Raw genomic sequence first — 18,600 nt, forward strand, 5'->3', positions numbered from 1 at the left:
TACAACAGACTTTTCTTGTCTTCTTGAGTTTTCTAAGTTGTTTAATGGTGGAAGTAAAAATTATATCCCCATTTATGTGGCTCTCAGTGTATACAGGGGTAATATTTAAGACTATTACATCACAGATGATAGAGGGTTAAAGAAAAAAAGTTACATTCTCCTGGTTTTCTTCTTCTTGTCTGATCATCCCCTGCCATTCTATCTTGATGACACTTCCATCCTTCTCCCAGAGATGAGTTCTTCCAGACTCATGTCTGAGCTCTCTTATACATATTCCCACCCTAGGCAATTTCATCTGCTCCCATGATTTCATTGCTAAGGATACATTGCTGACTCTCCCATGCATTGCACATCTCTAGACCAACCTCTCTCCAAGACCCCAGCCTCCATTACCAAGGATCTGCTCAACAGCTCCATTTGAAAGTCTTACAAAAACTGGAAACAATATATTAAAAACCTAACTTATCTTACCCCCTGACCTGTCTTTCCTTTCCTTCTGTCTCCTGTCTTCTTCTTCTAACTGAATGGCAACAAAATAAGTTGAGGAAGCCACATGCATTCACACCCTCAAATGTATCCATTGCTCTCTACTAGCCACCTTCGCATTTCTAGTGTTCTATCCATTCTGGACATGCGGTCAGAGCAGTGTTTTTAATGCAAACATAAGCATGTGGCTTATATGTTAAACATGCCTTCATATAGACCTTGAATTTAAATACCTTAACTGTATTATGGATTACAAGGCCCTAAGAACCTGAGCCTTGCTTACTTCACCAGCCTCATCTTCACAACACTCTTTTTATTCCTAACTATTCTGAAACTTGGTAAATGATGAGGAAAAATTAAGCACATACCCTCCCTTTCCTTTATGAACAATATTTAAGGGTAACTAAATAGTGAATGAGAGAAAGATTTTTCAGAAGGTAATATCAGATAATACAGAAGGAGAGATAAAATGTGAAAATCACCATTTTGTAAGCCCTAATGATATCGTGGATCCTGGCAATAATCAGGAGGTGACAAGTTGATGGGAAACTTTATTAGTGGGGCATCCCTTCTATGTGCTCACTAATATGATGCAACAGAAATCACTCAACAATGTATGTGTAGTATTGTTGCCTATGGTATTGAACCTGAACTTATACAAAGATCTAGATTTAACTACCAATTTAAAAGAAATGTGGGCAGAGAAGAGAAGCATTAACACAACACTGCCAGGATGCAATCTACCCAATTTAGAATGTGAAAAACGCTCCTGGATACATAAATTAGTTTCTACAACAAAGAAGTGGGAGAGAGGGGTTGAAGAGAGAGAGACTAATACACATGCTAAAAGACTTAAGAATCCTATCAACCAATATGTGAACCTTGTTTGAATCCTGATTCCAACAAACCAAATATAAACACACTTTTTAAAAAGATAACTGGGGAAGGTGAATTGAGTTTTAGGTATATATATTGCAAAGTATTTTTATGTATTATAATGATATTGTCATTATGTTTAAAACAAAAATTATTTTTTAGCGAGACACAGCAAAGCTATGGGTGAAATGACATGATTTCAGCAAGTTGTTTTAAAATACCCATGCCGCCACCTCCCCAAAATTGAGCAAACTGATGAAATCAGTTTGGCAAAATGTTGATAACTTTTGAACTTGGGCAATGGGCATATGGGAATAGATTACCTTCTTCCCTCTTATTTTATGTTTGAAATTTTGAATATTAGAATATAAAAATTAAAAATAAAAACAAATTGAAAAATATTCTTCAAAGAAGTCATTAATGACTTGCTTTCCACCAGACTATGCTAGTCCCACTCCTCAAAATATGGCTTTATGGTATCATATGTTTCTTCTGTAGAAAAACTATCACATATGGAATTAGCACTCAGAAAAATCATTATCACAATTTGCATTGTCTGGGGGAGCAAAAACTTTCTTAGGTAGAAACCACTCTGGCTTGTTTACTGCTTCATGTTCTAGAGTAAGTAAGACACAAGGCATTGCATATAGTTGATATGTGAATTAATAAATGTTTGTCCCAGGTAACCAATTAATTTTTAATGTAGTGCACCCAATCAATAATAGTCTTCTGGTACTCTAGTTTCAAATGTGTGGCCCATTAATAGCAAGCATATGTGTCTCTATGTCCTTGCTTTTATTTTCCATATTTTTAAACTACTTCTAATGTATATCAATATGTTGGTCTTGTCCTTCAGAGCCCAATTAAGTCCTCTTTTCTGAACGAGACCAAAAAAAAAAAAAAATCACAAAATTTAAAGTTTTTCCTTCTTTTAAATTTCTAGATATGAAAGTCAATCATACTTTTAGGTGTCTTTTCAGGGTACAATGCTGAGTGAAGGGAAACAATCAATGTCAATAATCCTTGTACCCTCCCTGCAAATAGCTGATGCATGCATTTTAATAAAAGAGGTTATAAAAGTGATAGTAAATATGTCTCATATATAAATGCCTACTGATGGGTAGTGTCTTCCTAGAGTGCCCAACTGAGAATTCTCAGCTGAATTATGGCTTGGTGAGGAAGAGACTAGAAGTTCTACTATTGGACACAAATGAAATGAATAGTTAATCAAAATAGAAAAGCAATGGAATTGTTTTTTAAATAGCAATATTAGCATTATATTTTAACTTGTAACATATAGGAGCATATTTAATAATCAAATTTTTGTTGTAGAACCTAGATTATATATTGATATTTGGACCACCAGTTGGTGTTTCACTTACATCAATGACATTCACGTGCTGAATCTATAATTTATAGTTTGTTTCATTAGAGCAGAGCAGGGATGTGAAAGCACTTGAAAAACTATCATGAGAGGGTATCTGTGCTATGCCTCTCACCTAGCTTCCGGTGGTTTCCTGGCAATCTTTGGCTTTCTTGGCTTGTAGAAGCATCACCCCGATTCCTGCCTTCATTTTCACATAGTTTTCTCCTTGTGTACTTGTCTTTCTCCAATTTTTTTCTTCTTTTAAGACACCATTCATTTTGGATTAAGGGCCCACCCTACTTTAGTATGACCTTGTCTTAACTAATTACATCTGCAATGACCTTATTTCCAAATAATATTTTCAGGTAGTAGAAGTTAGGACTTCACCATTAAGTTTTGTGGGGATACAACTCGACCCAAAACAGCCTCAATTAGTAAGTTTTAGAGAGAGGATGGAAACTCACTGTAGTTTAGTTAAGGGAGCTTTAACTGTATTCACTTGATGTATGAATTTTCCCATGGGAGCTAGGTATAAAACAAGAAAAAATAGTTTGTCATATAGTTTTCTGGGATCATGATATATTTACAAAATTTAGCATTGTATTCATTTTCCAGCACGGTGTTTAAGGAAAAAGCAAAGTCCAAAGAAAATTAATCTCGAAATCATTATCCTTTAACTTGAATTTCCCAGTTCAATTTACAAACACTAATTAGGTGTTTCCAAATTCTGTAATGAGTTATCTAAATACCCTTAAAACCCATTCTTCTACAAATGAAGAAGTATAAGTCATAATAATAAATTGGTATATTTTATGCAGTTTTCTATAACTCAAGGACATATCTTCCCAAACCACAAATAAGAACTTTGCCTTCAATCTACCTTTATTTTTTTTGGTTGGATTTATATGTGCCTTAATTCTATATGAAAATGCAAACTGGAGTAAGGGAATAAGATAAAGAACTTTTTTACTCTGTTTATGTGGTTTTCTGTTCTACAATGAGTAAGGCTTTCATTTTTTAATCCGATATCCACTTAACTACACTATAGAAGATTTATTTTGACCCCCTCTTGTGTCATAAGGAGCTCAAAAGTCTGTAGCAATTTTTGATACTTTGTTATAATGTTTTTCTGAACCCCCCATATCCTCCTCTCCCCGCCTCCTCTCTGCCTCATTTTCATATGGACACAAAGCATTGGGATAAAATGATGGTTCATTATAGTGGTACAGAGCTCTTATCTTCATCCGGCAAGAGTCATTTCCTTCCAAAGATTGAAATGCAAATGTGAAAATTAATGATAACTGCATTATCTGATAGCAGAGATAATACCAATTCACTGTCAGAGTAATACACAGTCATTCTACGATTTCCTCCGCTTCTCACAATATTCTTCTTACTGTCAGACTATATCTATGGTTAACTATGTTTCATAGGTTTCTGTTAATTTACTTCAAATGGCATTTCCCAGATCTTATATCTACCACATTTCCCCAATCAAAAAGGAAACGAAATCAGAACTGTAATCTCCAAGGCCTTCTTTGGACTAACTAGTAAGGGGAAAAAAATACTGTATCATTAATGTGTGCTTCTACCTCATGGGGGTCTTCTGGCTACCATTCCACTTTATGCAAAACATTCCAATCTTCTCAGTTTAATTTAAGGCACAAAGTAGAACTAGCCCAACCAGGTGCATGCATCCTTAATGTGGATCAGCCACTGAAGGAGGTGACTTACTTATGATTTCTTGATTGATATTTAGTCCAGATGCAACAAGTACACACATCTGATTTTATGCTAGACAACTATTTTTGAAAATGTATTTACATTAAAATTTCTTTAGCTGAATTATGTTTTAACTCTAGCTGGATAGAACATAGTTAATGTAAGTCTATGGTGACTTCTATATAACAAAATGTCTCTGCAAAGTTAATTCACTGTACAAATGTTTAATGAGGGCTTGTCATCTGTAAGGCATTGTAATGGCTACTAAAGCACAATTACCAAAATGATACTAAAAGTAATATTAAGAATTATTTATTGAGCATGTAAAAAGCTTCAAGTTCTGAGTTTTTACATAGAAAATATCATTAATGAGGTGGTTATTATCATTAGCCCGATTTTATAAACCAGGAAACTGAGGTCTTGGTGAAATAATAACTTACCCAAAGTCATACAATGGATAAGTGACAGCATGACAATATAAATGGGAAAAATACTTGTGGTTTTCTTCACTTGTTACACTACCCAAAAATAATTTACCTCTGATGGAAAGTCAGATTTCCATTTACCAATGTAGAACAGTGATTTTCAACCCCTGTGCCACAAAAAATTTTAAAACATGCAATACCTGACTATTTAGTCAGGGATACTGACTTCTTTTCCCTTAGATTGTAAAAAAAAAAAAAAAAAAAAGCAACAGCCAACACAATAGTCATCCAGTGTGAATGAATCAAAATTATACTTTTTTTTTTTCTTGTCAGATCAGCAAAAAATTTTTGGTAATGTATTTTTAGTAATTATGTGTGCCATGAGATGAAAAAGGATGAAAATTGCTGATTTAGAAGCAAGTTGTAATATTCTCTAATGTATAATATAAAAATTATTCATAATTTTATTCTACTAATTCACCAAATACTCAATTCAGGGTCTTATTTTCTACTTCATTTTGATTAAAATGTCCCAAGTACTTAACATATAAATATAAAACCTATTTAAATAAAAGTACACGCTTATCTTGAAAAGTTCATGTCAAAGAATCTAAATGACTGCTTGCTCGAAATTTTATATCTGTGTATATTTGCATTAATACACATTATTTGGGAGTACATGTACTTATTTGCACAAATTGAGGAGTATGATATGTTCCTTTATTAAGCTCTTGGAAAGTTTGATTATAGCTGCTGTAAGTTTGATGCAAGGCTTAGATTTATTCAATATTAAACCAGAAAAATCAAATTATTCACTATTCCCAAGTGTAAAAAGAAGTAACCATGTTTTTAATAACATAGCCTAGAAAATTAGCGTTCTTAGAAGAGTTGATGCAATATGTGACTTTTAAGGTGGTCATTTCATGGAGGTAAATAATGAATTTGTAATGACCTATCTGAATTCTCTCCCCCAACTCTCCTTCTGAACCTAAATACATAACTCAACACTCCAGAGTTCAGCCAGGGATTGTGATTCCAAAGATTTTTCTTAAAAGAGAAAGCTAGAGGTGCAACCATTATTTTCGGAATAAGGTCAACGTTCTAACTCTTGGTCGTTAGGAGAGGTTCTGGTAAGTGAAGGCCATTAACACCTGGCAGGGTAGTTATTCTTTCCATTTGAAAGACAGATAAACTGAGGCCCTGATTGTTTAAGATTCCTGAGGTCACAAGGCCCCAGAAGTTAATGTGTGATCTCAAACACAGATCTGTCTGACTATAATTTGTACATTTTCTTCTATAGTTTAGACCATTCTCTACTTCCTAGCTTGACATGCTTCATTGGTGCATCTGTGACCTAAACAAGATATGAATAATTAAAAGAGGTTAAGGAGAGAAATGGCACCAAAAAGAGTGTAGACAGTATCACGCTATACCTTCAGACTTCTCCCTGGCACTTTTCACAGTTATTAGTACACAATCACTATTTATTGAATAAGTAAATGTATAAAATATTTGGAAACTGAAATACTGCAAGGGTGATAATACATGAAACTTATGAGAATAATAAAAGAAACAAAGAGGTACTTAGTTAATGAAGGCAGAAATGATATTAAGTGATATATAGGCAAATATAGATGAAAACCTGGCTGGTTTGGCTCAGTGGATTGAGCCTCGGCCTGCGAGCTAAGTGTCGCTGGTTCGATCTTCCAGTCAGGGCACATCAGAGAAGGAAAACTCTGACTCCAAAAAACCTCTGCTGCCTTGCGGCATACCTCTTCAGGGGAAAGGCTAAGGGAGTAAACCCCGACAGAAAATCCGGAGCCGGAGTCCCTAAGGCGGTTTGACGTTGTAGTCAACACCGGCAACTCCTGCGGCGCACCTGAAGCCAAGCTGTATTGACTCCGTCTTTCCCTTGGACCCTTCAGCTGCGAAGAGAGGGGGGGGTCTGCTGCATGGGCAACAGCAGACCCTCCATATCACCCCGCCCAGGCTCTGTAGCTTCAGCTTCACTGGAGAGGACACTCCAGCGTCATCGCAAGATGTCGATTCAACACGGGAGGAGACAGATACCGTGTCACTCCCGAGTCGGACTGCACAGCCATTCTCGGCGGTGCAGATAGACTCTTAAGAAGCTACACCAACCATCGTCTCTCGAGACGGACGGCTGCCGACGACGACGATAGATGAAAAGGAAGAAGACTGGATAACAAGTACTTATGAATTAGATTCCAACCAAGCTTGTGTCAGGGAAATTTTTTTAAGAGCAAGAAAAAAAACCTAAGACTTGAAAACAGACATACTGAAATAATGAGGTAATGACTTTTTACATTGGCCTGAATTTTACTAGATTAGTGTGGGTCTAGATGTCCATTCAAATAGTGAAAAATTCATAAGACCTTGACAAATATTTAAATAAGTCACAAACAGTTAAACATTAGAGAATTTTACCATAGAAATGTTCTCAAATTTAAGACAGATTTTGTAAAAAGTTGTTTAGGTTCCACCTGATCGTAGGAGTTAACAAAGATGTAAGCAATTACTAAATGTAACTTTTAATTGAATAACAAGGAAAAAAAGTTTGCACTGGGGAGTTTGCATTTGATAAAAATAGAACACTTCAGATAGGAGTTGATTCATTACTGAATTGAGCCATCAAGAAAGGTTGTGGAGCTGTCTTCAATCAAACTCTTTAAAAATAAGGTAAGCACTGATCTATCTTAATGATGTCAGTTCTATGCCTCAAATTCTTTAGATAATTTCCTTGTTCTATTATTCTGTCTATTTTTAGGGAAAACTAAAAATAGAGTGACTATCAGAACTGGGTAGGAGGGTCTTAAAATTAGGAGACCTTGAAATCACACCTGGATCATTACCTAGTGTCTTAAACACTAACTTCAAGCTAGATGCTTAGCATTACAGTTTACCCTTTGTGGTATCAGATATACTACTGCTGGGCTCTAAGAAATGCTGAAAGAACTTCAATAGATTCTGCTTTGAGACTCAAAAATTCCAAAGCCATAATTAGCATTTTATGTGAATGATCTAATGCCTTCTTACAAAATCCATAATACTATTTTCTACATTTTATAAATGAAAACATAGGCACTGAAAGATTAAGCTAATTGCTAAAAATAGCCCAACAAAAGAGTGGCTAATCCAGAATCGGTACCTAAACGCTTAGAATGCAGAGCTCATTTTCTAACATGTTTGGAAATGGTCACTAAAACCTGGACAATTTTATCTCAGTGAGGTTGGAAAATACCAATAATGTTTTGTGAATGACAAAAATTTGGGTAAAAATATTGATGCAATCTCCATGTTACGCAATACCAAAACTACAAAACGATCCCCTATACTTTCTCCTAATTAAGGGAAAGAAAATAAATATTCTACCTTAAAAAATAAATACCTAATAGTATTATTTTGTAATTAGTGAGCGTTATTAATCAGAAAATTTAAAAATAATTAAATATATTTTGTGAAATATTTTATCAATGTTACAGTATATACAAAAATTTTTTCTCATACACATACCTGCTTAAAGACATATATTTTCTTGAAATTTTTTACATAGTCACATGTGCCACAAAAAATAACATTTTCTCCAATTTAAAATAATGAAAATTTTCATTAAATCATCCGCATTAAATAAATTTAACTTAAAAGTGAAAAATCTCACCCTGAATGACAGCATTATGCTTTACCTTGCTACTCAGTATTTTTTCCTATTTTTTTTAATCAAAGGAATTCTCCTCTAAATTGAGAAGATGAAAGCATTATGCAATAAGGTGAGAATGCCAGAAGTCTACATTTTCTTTCAAACTCTTAAACTGTGGTATTATTGTACTTTAATAAATTTTGATGCAAAATCTTGTTTAGCATGCTATGGTATACAGAAAACAAACATTTATGTGTATCATAAATAAATTTAGAAATGACATCATAATAATCAGATATATTGTATCTTCATTTTTGTTTGCATTATATTTTCCAGCTGCTGGTTCCAGAAAATTGCCACAGGAGTCCCTCTCTTCTTCATGCACAGCAGAGAGCAATTTGCAAAGTCATGCAAGGGTGAAAATGTGATTGAAATGTGGGGATCTTTCTTAATGAAAAATGTTACTGCTTTGGAAACTATGGCTAAAACTATTTCAAAACTCACATATTCTTAAGCTCTACAATATAACATTTTTCATTTATAAATATGCCATTAATTGTAAAAGATTTTGGCAACAGATATCAAATTTTATTCACAGGGTTTTTATGAACTATATATATTACATAAAATTTTATTGATTTTTTGGAGTATTTTGACCAGTTTTTGTTTTTTTCTTAAGATCCTGAAAATTAAATTTAATTTTCATTCATAAAAATGAAAACTGAATCTATGGGGGGCATCTGTTGGTATTTTCTAATTTTCTAAATACATACTGAGATTCAATCTATGATACAATATGACAAAAATGAAAATACTTCATTAGAGTATTATTGTTTGTTACTTGTTTCTAAGCTTTAAAAAATGCCCAATTTGAATGTAGATATGGCATAAAGACTTCTGTCCAAAGAAAAAGCAAGTAGAGATGACTAATTCTGGTAAGATTATGAAAGAAAGCAAAATGAAGACTTCAAGCTGAGGTAACACTTCGGGTTTTGCAGTTTATGAAAAAGGTCAAAATCTTTAAATAATGATGTTTACTTAACCTCCTATGTATAAGCAGTATATACACAAATAATTTTTAAAAATCAGAGTTGAGGTTGTAAGGGTTTTACAACTTAATTAAAATTTAAGAAAAAGAAGTGCATTTCTGATAGTAGCAACAGATGGTTGAATTTTAAATTTTATGTCCTACCTGGTCCATCCCAGTCACCTGTCTCAACTCCTGGTTGCCCTGATTTCTCTGCCTGTGTGTCCCCATCTGACTCTGCCATCTCCTGGACCCCTTCATCATCACCTAGAAAACACCAACAGAGAGAAAGGGAAATGAGTAAAGCCTTGTTCGACATTTAATTTCTCACGGAGGGAGGCAAGTGCTTAGAATATGTCTAGTTATATATTTGGTATATGTGTTGCCATTATACTGACAAATGTTCATGATTAATCATTTTGATATTCCTTATAGCTTTATAATAAACAAAATCAGCACTATTCATCAACAAAGTTAACTGCTATACACAATAAAGAACATTTCCATAATTATTTTCATTTAGAGTTATTAATATTATATATAAGAAGAAAATTTGAAAAGCAGTATGTAATTTTTATAGTGCTCTCAATACAGAAAACCTTAACTCACTTATTTCTGAGTTATAATGTTTACAGAGGCAAAATGTTACAGACAAAATTAAATATGAAGGAAAATACATATTTATGTTTTGGGGTGAAAATAGGTTATTTTGAAGAAGATTTTCTTTTCCCCTAGGTTTAAGCTTGCTAAAACTAGGTTGTATTTATTTTAAAAATGGGTATAAAAAGGCCACAATTAAATGATTAGCCTATAAGATGAACCAGGAACTCAATCTTCACAACGCAAGAAGCTACAGAGCTATGCTTATAATAGAGTGAGTGCAATCAATCTGTACAATTCCATACCTTCATTTCCACATAATAGAAGAAAAACATAATATATTTTGAGCAGAAGCATAGCTATAGCAAAGAAGGAGAAACACATTAACAATGCAACTACATTTTAAAAGTAAAAATATAACTTACAAGTACCTTCATTTTAAGTGATAATGTAACAAAGTATGTGCTTTGAAGGAAAGTAATCCACTTTAACAGGGTGCATACAAAAACATTAAACAGAAACTTCTTATAAATTATAATAGAGATCTAAAAACAAAATAACAAGAAAATGTGACACCAGAAATAGAAAGAATGAATACTAAAAATATGGCAACTACATCTTGAATATAATAATGCCAAATTTTTAAAATTAAATTGCTTGCCCTCTGAAGTATTCAATCATTATTTTCCACACAGTTGCCCATATCTTGAATATTTTAAATTTTTATAGTATACAAACAATACACCAAATTTTTAAAATCTTTCCAAGAAACTAACAAAATAGAGAATTTTTAGGAAACTATTATTACTACAAATGGTATTAAGGTGATGTTAATATGACTTCTGCAATAATTTGTGTAATTCTTTAAATTGCCTCATTTTTATAACATATAAACACATTTTAAAAAGCAAGAACTTTTTATCATTGCTACAAATGAAAAATCAGTATCAGATGTCAAAAATAGAAGTTAATCAGAAAACTAGCTTCAATAAAAATAAAACTAACACTATTATATCCTAGTCACTATGTCTGTCTAGACTTTGAGTCTCTGGTCTCATTTCGTTGTAATACAAAGAAAGAGTAGCAAATGGTAAACTATTTAAGTCATAGTAAAAGGGGCTTGAGACATTACCATTGAAATACAAAGAATATCAGAAACTTTAAAACTTTCCACCAACTGATTCAATGTTATTTAATATAGTATGAATGTACCATCTTAATCTTCTTGAGGACCACGAGGGATACCTGACCCAATTTAGGGAAATATTGACCTATCCCATACTTTTTAAAATTTTTCATTTGGACTAGAATCTATCACCTAGATAAATGATATTTAGATACCTTTTCCATAGAGAGAGAATGTAACTGAGGGCACTAATGCAGGGGACTTTACAAAGAAAAATGTCCTCCCCAATAGTGAAGAGTAGAGGATGGAACCTGTAAATTTAAACAGCATCCACTCCTTCCAGGCACTCTTCTGACGCCTTATGAATCTGAAACACAGGGATGTGAGCACCAGAAGGGACTCTGGAGATCGTCTAACCCAGATTAAACAAATTTGCTGATCAGGAAATTAATGTACAGATAGGGCCAGTAACTGTTTATGGGCTTATGGCCACTGCGTTTATTTCTGCATAAGGCATCTCTCCCAAAGTTTTCCATACTTCAGCCACAGCGCTTCCCAGTCAGCTCAGGGATGACAGGCTGAAGCAGCTTAGGTCTCTTTTCCCCCCACAGCAGGATAGTAGGGTTTACGGGGAGAATGGAGAGACCACCCAAAGCAGCTGTTTGTACAAGGTTAGGAATGCAATTTGACTCTCCAAACTGCCAGTCTGGCATTCTTGCAAAACTGCCTTTCTCCCTCCCATCCCCACCACACCGGCTGAGGAGAGAACCATTCACAGCTGAAAGAGAAGAAGAAGACCAGAGCAATGCATAAATAAGCAAGCATGAGACCGTGGTGTTAAAAACCACATATCCCAGGGCCTAGAGAAAAGAAAGTAAAATCCTGGGCAGAACTATTTGGAAAAATTACGTTTTATATTCAGCTATTAACTGTATCACCCTTATGGACACACAAATGAGTAAATCTTCATGAATTTTACTTCTACATTTAAGTTGTTGGAAACGTTTCCATTAGCATTTATAAAACATATTTTGAATATACTATGAAATACATGAAAAAGGAAAAAATTACTTTCTCTTAAAAACCATTTAATCTAGTTAAGGCAATAGTTAATTTGCATAAGAAAGGTGACCACCCATAAAAACCAACAATCGGAGCAGTCTATCTATGAAGAATTCCAAATGAGAACAGTTAAGATACAGAAATTCAAGAGGCCAGAAGCATAAAATGGCATTGACCAGGAAGAACCTATTGTGATTAATTTTGGAGTTCTGCCTTCATACTTGAGTCAGTGAGAGGCATTAGAGTTATTTCAGTGGGGGACTGATATGAACCATGTGCATAAGTATGGTAACGAACATATATTTATTGAGTTTCTATGAACGCACCTTGTCAGATCTCTGGTCTTGGAGTTTTGCCTTGCTCGTTCCGTAACAACACTAAGTCATGTCTCAGATATCCTTGCCCAAAACGTTTGTGAGACTATAGTAAACTCCACTCCGAAATACTTTATTAGGCAAATTACATATTTGGGAGGAAAAATAATGACAAATATAGCGAAAAACAAATATATTCAGAAGAATATATCAGAGTAATCATAATGACAATAATTAGAAGTTGAAAGATTTCACCTGAATCTATAAATGTTCATCTTTATTGAACAGAGGTGGTAAAAACCATCCTTCATTGATTAAAATACTACTTTTTGATTCCTAGGCACTGTATTGAACACTAAGAATGCAAAACAAATACCGGTCCTCTTCTCACATATCCTGCAGGCTAGGACAGAGACAGATCAATGGATGGCAGCTTCATGCGATGAAGGCTTTGATGGGAGCAGTTCAGGGTAGGACAGGGCGCACAGGCATGACACCTAACCTAGACTGGTACAGTAGCAGCTGCCTGGAGGAAAGAACCAATAAATATCTGAAATCTTGGAGGCACAATCTTAGATGAAACTGAACTCCACAGATAAAATGTCTTGAGGCTCCATTTTGCAGATTATAAATAAGAGCCACTTTCCCAAAGAATCCCTTATGAAAAACATCATAGTGCGTAAGTTATTGTGCAAGGAAAACAGCAGCTTGAAGGTGGTGAAACTAAAGACACTTCAATGATGCAAGAGTGGGATCCAGGTGAAGTTTTAAGATGCCAAAGAGAACGGAGAAATGTTGCTACCATATGATGGTGAACGGAGTAAAGTCCTTTCTTTCATTCAGTGTAGGTCAAATTTATGCACAATTATGCTTACCCAGTATCACTAGGAAAAGAAAATGATAGCATGACTACAAATACCAGCAGACCTTTGAGGCACAGAGAAACTGGATAAATCGCTCCAAATGAAAATACTATAATTCAGCTTATTAAGGGCTTGATTGAACTAGTAATTTCATATAATAAGTTATTTTCATTAAATGTCACTTAACTACCAAATCAAAACTGTAGAGCTTAGATTTCAACTTGCGCCAACATCTGGAGCAATACGCAGTATTGATATTCCCGATTCATGGAATGCTTTGTTTAATTAGTTTCAGAATGTAGCACATAATTAGAACTATTGGGAAAAAATGCTACAGAGTAATTAAAGAAACACTGTAAAAATGGTTGTACGCAGTTAGCAGCTCAGAAGAAATTGCATTTATTAAGCCATCTATAAAACTGGGTAAATGTATAATATATATCGCTTTAATGAAAATAAATTCTGAGAGAGAAGAATAGTTTAAAGTTTTTGGTTATTTGATGCTGTTTTCTTAAAGAAGGAAGGCAAAAGAGGGAAAGATGACCAATACCTTAAGAATGTCATATAAAATGACACACTAGGGTGTAGAAAACAAAATGGGTCAGAATTAAATTATATTCATCTCAGTATCTGCGATATGCCAAATACAGGAATCATAAAGAATAATAAAGCAGATATAACGTCATGAATCTCAGATTCTGTATTAGACCTAAACATGGCTACTGTTTCTTGTGCACCATACTGCATTAGCTAAACGCTTTATGTTATCCACTAGTACCCTTATATTTCAGAGAGTAAACCAAGAGAGGTTGTGCAGGCACATTGCTAGTAAGTGGCAGGGCCAAGAATTGATCCCAGGTGAGTCTGAATCCAAAGACCATACTTCAAGTCCCTGCTGGTGTTACAAAGTGTACTGAATTTTGAACAACAAAGAGCAAGATGTGATCAGATAGCTGTATACATATACATATATATACATATACATATTTATGAAAAAAATATATATAGATATATATATACCCTGTTTATTCATTATGTTTATGTATTAAAATGAAATGTTCAATGAATTTAATCTTTATAAATATTATTTTTTCTAAGGTGTACAATTTAAATAGATCTTAGTAAAATCAACTACATACAGATGCTTAATCAATAACCATTGCTCATTGACCAGTGAGGTAATTAGATCTGGTTTCATTCTTTTTACCATAATCTACTACAATGGCATGACATTCACTAATTAATTGCTTTCGGCACACTGTTTCTATTAAATAACTAAAATATGTCATATTTTTCAACTTTATAGCCTTCATCTTCTAAGTTTATCTCAGGAAACTAGCTCTCATTTTTATGATAATGTTTTTACCTAATTCATTCTTAATCTCCTGCCTAATGAAAAATGAAATGATTAAAAAATAATTTAATCGAATATGAAATCTCTGAATTACTTTTTAAAAACACGATTTTTCCTTCACAATAGAGACTTGCTTCTTTCCTATCAATATATTTATGCTCATGGAAAATTTATGAACAGAACTTCATTTTGATATTAACCCAATTCCAGCTTCTACTTGATTTGAATGGAAATGACTATACTGACAGTTGTTCTTTTTACTTCTATCCATTTTTTACTTTTATATGTTTGAAATCAGCACTTTCAAGTGGCTTCAGAAAAATGGCATGAATAATTAACAGCCAATACAACAATAACAAATTTGTTAAGATACTGCTTTGAAAGCTTTGTTGGTAAGAAGAGGAAAGGAAGAGAGAAAAGGCAGCTAGAAGGAGAACTACAGAGAGAGCTAGGAATGCATTTGACATTCATTCATTTACTTGCTAAATTCTTTATTCACATACTTTTAAATAGAAATTTCAGTGTATTTTTAGCAAAGCACAAACAACTTAATGGGATAATCACTAAATATATCCAGAAACCAATTCATAAAAAGATGAAATGGAATAAATGTCAAGCAGTAACAAAATCTATAATATTTCTAAAATTATGGCTATGGAGTTAATGGTTTTCCATTGCAAGATTAAACTCTTTTGTTGCTCTTTTAGAAGATATCATGCATATTTTGTGCGCCTTTCCATTTTTCTTAGTCTAGTTTTCAGAATCAATGAGAGCCCTATAGGAGGAAATTGAAGGTGTTACTGAGCAATATAATACACCGCACAACTGACTGGGGGAAGTGCACTAGAATATAGTCTTTGAAACACATGAAACAGAATCTTTAAATTCCATAGGAGGTATTGTTGGCAAGGTGGTAAATGAAGGGGCTCTACTTGACAGACAAAAATAATTTCAAAAACACAAACATCTTTTCACCAAAAGTTAAGATATTCCCATAGAAATTAAAGATTTGTCACCTTCTGAGACAGTCACTCTCAGCACAAAATAGCAGCAGTGTTTGAAAGCAGTCATGCAACCAAACAGCCCTTCTCAACCCTGCTCTTTTAATCCGTGTAGCTCCTATCAATAGTAACCTCTTACAGAAATTCTTGTACAATGTAACTATTGAACTTCCTTGACTAGGAGTGTTACTGTAGCTGTTAGTCATCCCTATAATGTATTTTGCAATCAGCTAAATCATCAAAGTATTTTTTAACAATGAACAGTTCAGAAGTGACAGATCTACTTTCTTGTTCACAACTGCTTATCAGAGAAAAGATATCATGTATGTTTTCCAGGTGCTTCCTATAGTTAGGATACCTTCACAGAAGCCGCTCATGAAAGATAAGGTCGTAAAAGAGATGAAAAATGTGTGAGCTTCATACACTTATGGTTTTATCATCAGACAAGATAGCTTTGGTTAAAGTACTTTAACAGTCAAAAACAGAAAACTACAGCTTGCATTGAAGGGCGAGGACATTTAAGTTTAAGATTCAGTTTTGTTTGCCTAATGGTCTCACAAAAATTGTTTGGTTCAAAACAATTGTTTGGTTATCAATTATCCAAGCCAAAATGTCATGTTAAATTAACTCTGCATTGCCAAATTATAGACATAGTTATATCTCCAGATACAAAAATAAAAATATGGAATGATGTTTGCTAAATACCTAAATGGATATCTGAACAGTTCAACTAAAAAGAATAGGTTTATTGTTCTGTGGATCCTTATAACGGTGTCTGTCTGTCTCAACTCTCCTTATAACTTACTACAAATGTATTAGAAAATGGATTTTGCCAAATTCTGGATAGTTACACTCAGCACAGGATGAATTTTTAAAGTGCAGGAAATTTCCTTGTAACATGTAATAGCTTTCTCATATCCCAGATTATGAACAATTAAACAGATTCAAAAAGTAGAATCCACATTTTTTTTTCATTATATATTTTCATACCCTGGATAAGAAAACATCCCAAGACAGTTGACAGTGATCCAGGGATAAGTTTTATTTTGAAAAGAAACTCAGTCTCTATAGTCAGTGGGTGACTACTGTAATTTGTGGCATTTTATTATAGCCTGTAAGGAAAAATATTGAAAATACTAACATTTATGGTCACTGTAGCATATAAGCGTCACATTAAATGCATCTATAATTTAGAAGGAATTCTTTCTACAGTACTGAACACTCATCCCTGATGTCAATATCACCCTCCATGTGAAAAGATTTTCTCAAACTAAGTTCACTGACGGTTTGGAGCATAAAGAAAATTTCCACTGAGTTAAAATATGGCAAATTCTTAGCAGTATATCATTCAAAGAATTTTATTCCTCATTGTTTCTCTCAATGAGTACTTGGAAAAGTCAAATATACAAGAAAGTATGGGGGAAAGACATCCTACTTTAAAGATGTTTCTACAATATGTATTTGAAAGTTCATATTTAAACAATTTCTTATTTTCTCTTCCCTCCTCCCCAACTCCAAAAATAATTAAAAAAAAAAAAAACACATAAAAATATTGCATGTACTATACTCCATTTGGAGGAAGATTCTACACAATTAAGGCACTTCTTGTTCCAAGAGAAAGATAAATAATGTCTGACAATCTGTAAATGAGGAGCCATAATTTACATATTTGTAAGGTCTGTTCTGCCGTCAAGAAAGCACTATCTCTTTAACTTGCTGGTCTCCGTCACCTAGCTTCAAACCCAGCATTCACTTTAGGAAGTCATTATCACCATCAACAACAACAGCAAAAAGTGAAGCCAAATCTCTCAATCTTTGAAGTTTTCTCCCCAACAAGCCACCTAATCTACACAAAGATAAAACCAGTTTGAGAAGGTTTATTTAAACATTGTTTTCCATATAGTTTTATTGTTTAGCCTTTCCCTTTTAACAAAATGATTCATTCCAGAGATGCTATTCCCCTCTCACTATCCACTTAAGAATATGATTCATAAGTAATCACTTTAGCAATTAATACAACATAATTTGCTTATTATAAATAGACTTTGTTCAAGCCATACATTCAAAATACAATGGGCAATGGAGAATGCATGTTCCTGAGCAGCAACTAACAAGGACTTTGTTCCATATCTGAACACCCTTTATCCAACATTAGTTCAAACACCCGAATTATGAATGACTCTCACAGCTCACAGGTAGGTAATAACCTTTATTTCTCTTGATAAACTCTGTTTTCTTCTACAGCTTGACCACTGAAAATTATATCTTATGCTTCCATTTTCTCTTTCTACTCTGGCTTAGGGGAAGCTCAAATTTGCATGTAATGTTTCAGCTTTCAAGATATTTATCTTCCTCTCTTATGCTTCCTTTCATTATTCCCCTTCCTTCACCCTGTGCTCATTGTCCTTCCTCATCTCTCTGGCCCATACCTATCTCTCTGGGTCAGCTCACACGATGGTGCCCATTCTTTCTCTGCAGGCCCACCAGGCTCTTGTCAACATAATGCTGTTTCCTCTGAGACTTCATTACTCCTTTTTACCTAGTGAATGCCTATTCAACATCACATGCTGTATCTCAAGTGTGCCATTCTTCAGAACACTTTCTCTGAACATCCTCACTAGGTAAAACTACACTGTACCACTTGCGTGATTTTATTAATCTCTACCTCCCAAATATAATTGAAATTCCAGATAGCCAGAGCCTTCCTTGTGTTTACTCAA

The 18,600-nt window shown here is 33.9% G+C and overlaps 1 protein-coding gene across 1 annotated transcript in view; it reads right to left on the reverse strand.

Annotated features, from left to right (window-relative positions):
* The window catches only part of ZFPM2 (zinc finger protein, FOG family member 2), a 348,432-nt gene that overhangs the window by 317,439 nt on the left and 12,393 nt on the right, over window positions 1-18,600 (reverse strand). The window contains exon 2 of the mRNA XM_090282767.1: window positions 9,726-9,827. Coding sequence (XP_090138893.1) covers window positions 9,726-9,804 — 79 coding nt within the window. The 5' untranslated portion in view covers window positions 9,805-9,827. The remainder of the gene's footprint in view (window positions 1-9,725; window positions 9,828-18,600) is intronic.

This window comes from Furipterus horrens, unplaced genomic scaffold (assembly GCF_987537825.1).
Source record: "Furipterus horrens unplaced genomic scaffold, mFurHor1.1.pri manual_scaffold_7, whole genome shotgun sequence".
Classification (NCBI taxonomy): domain Eukaryota; kingdom Metazoa; phylum Chordata; class Mammalia; order Chiroptera; family Furipteridae; genus Furipterus; species Furipterus horrens.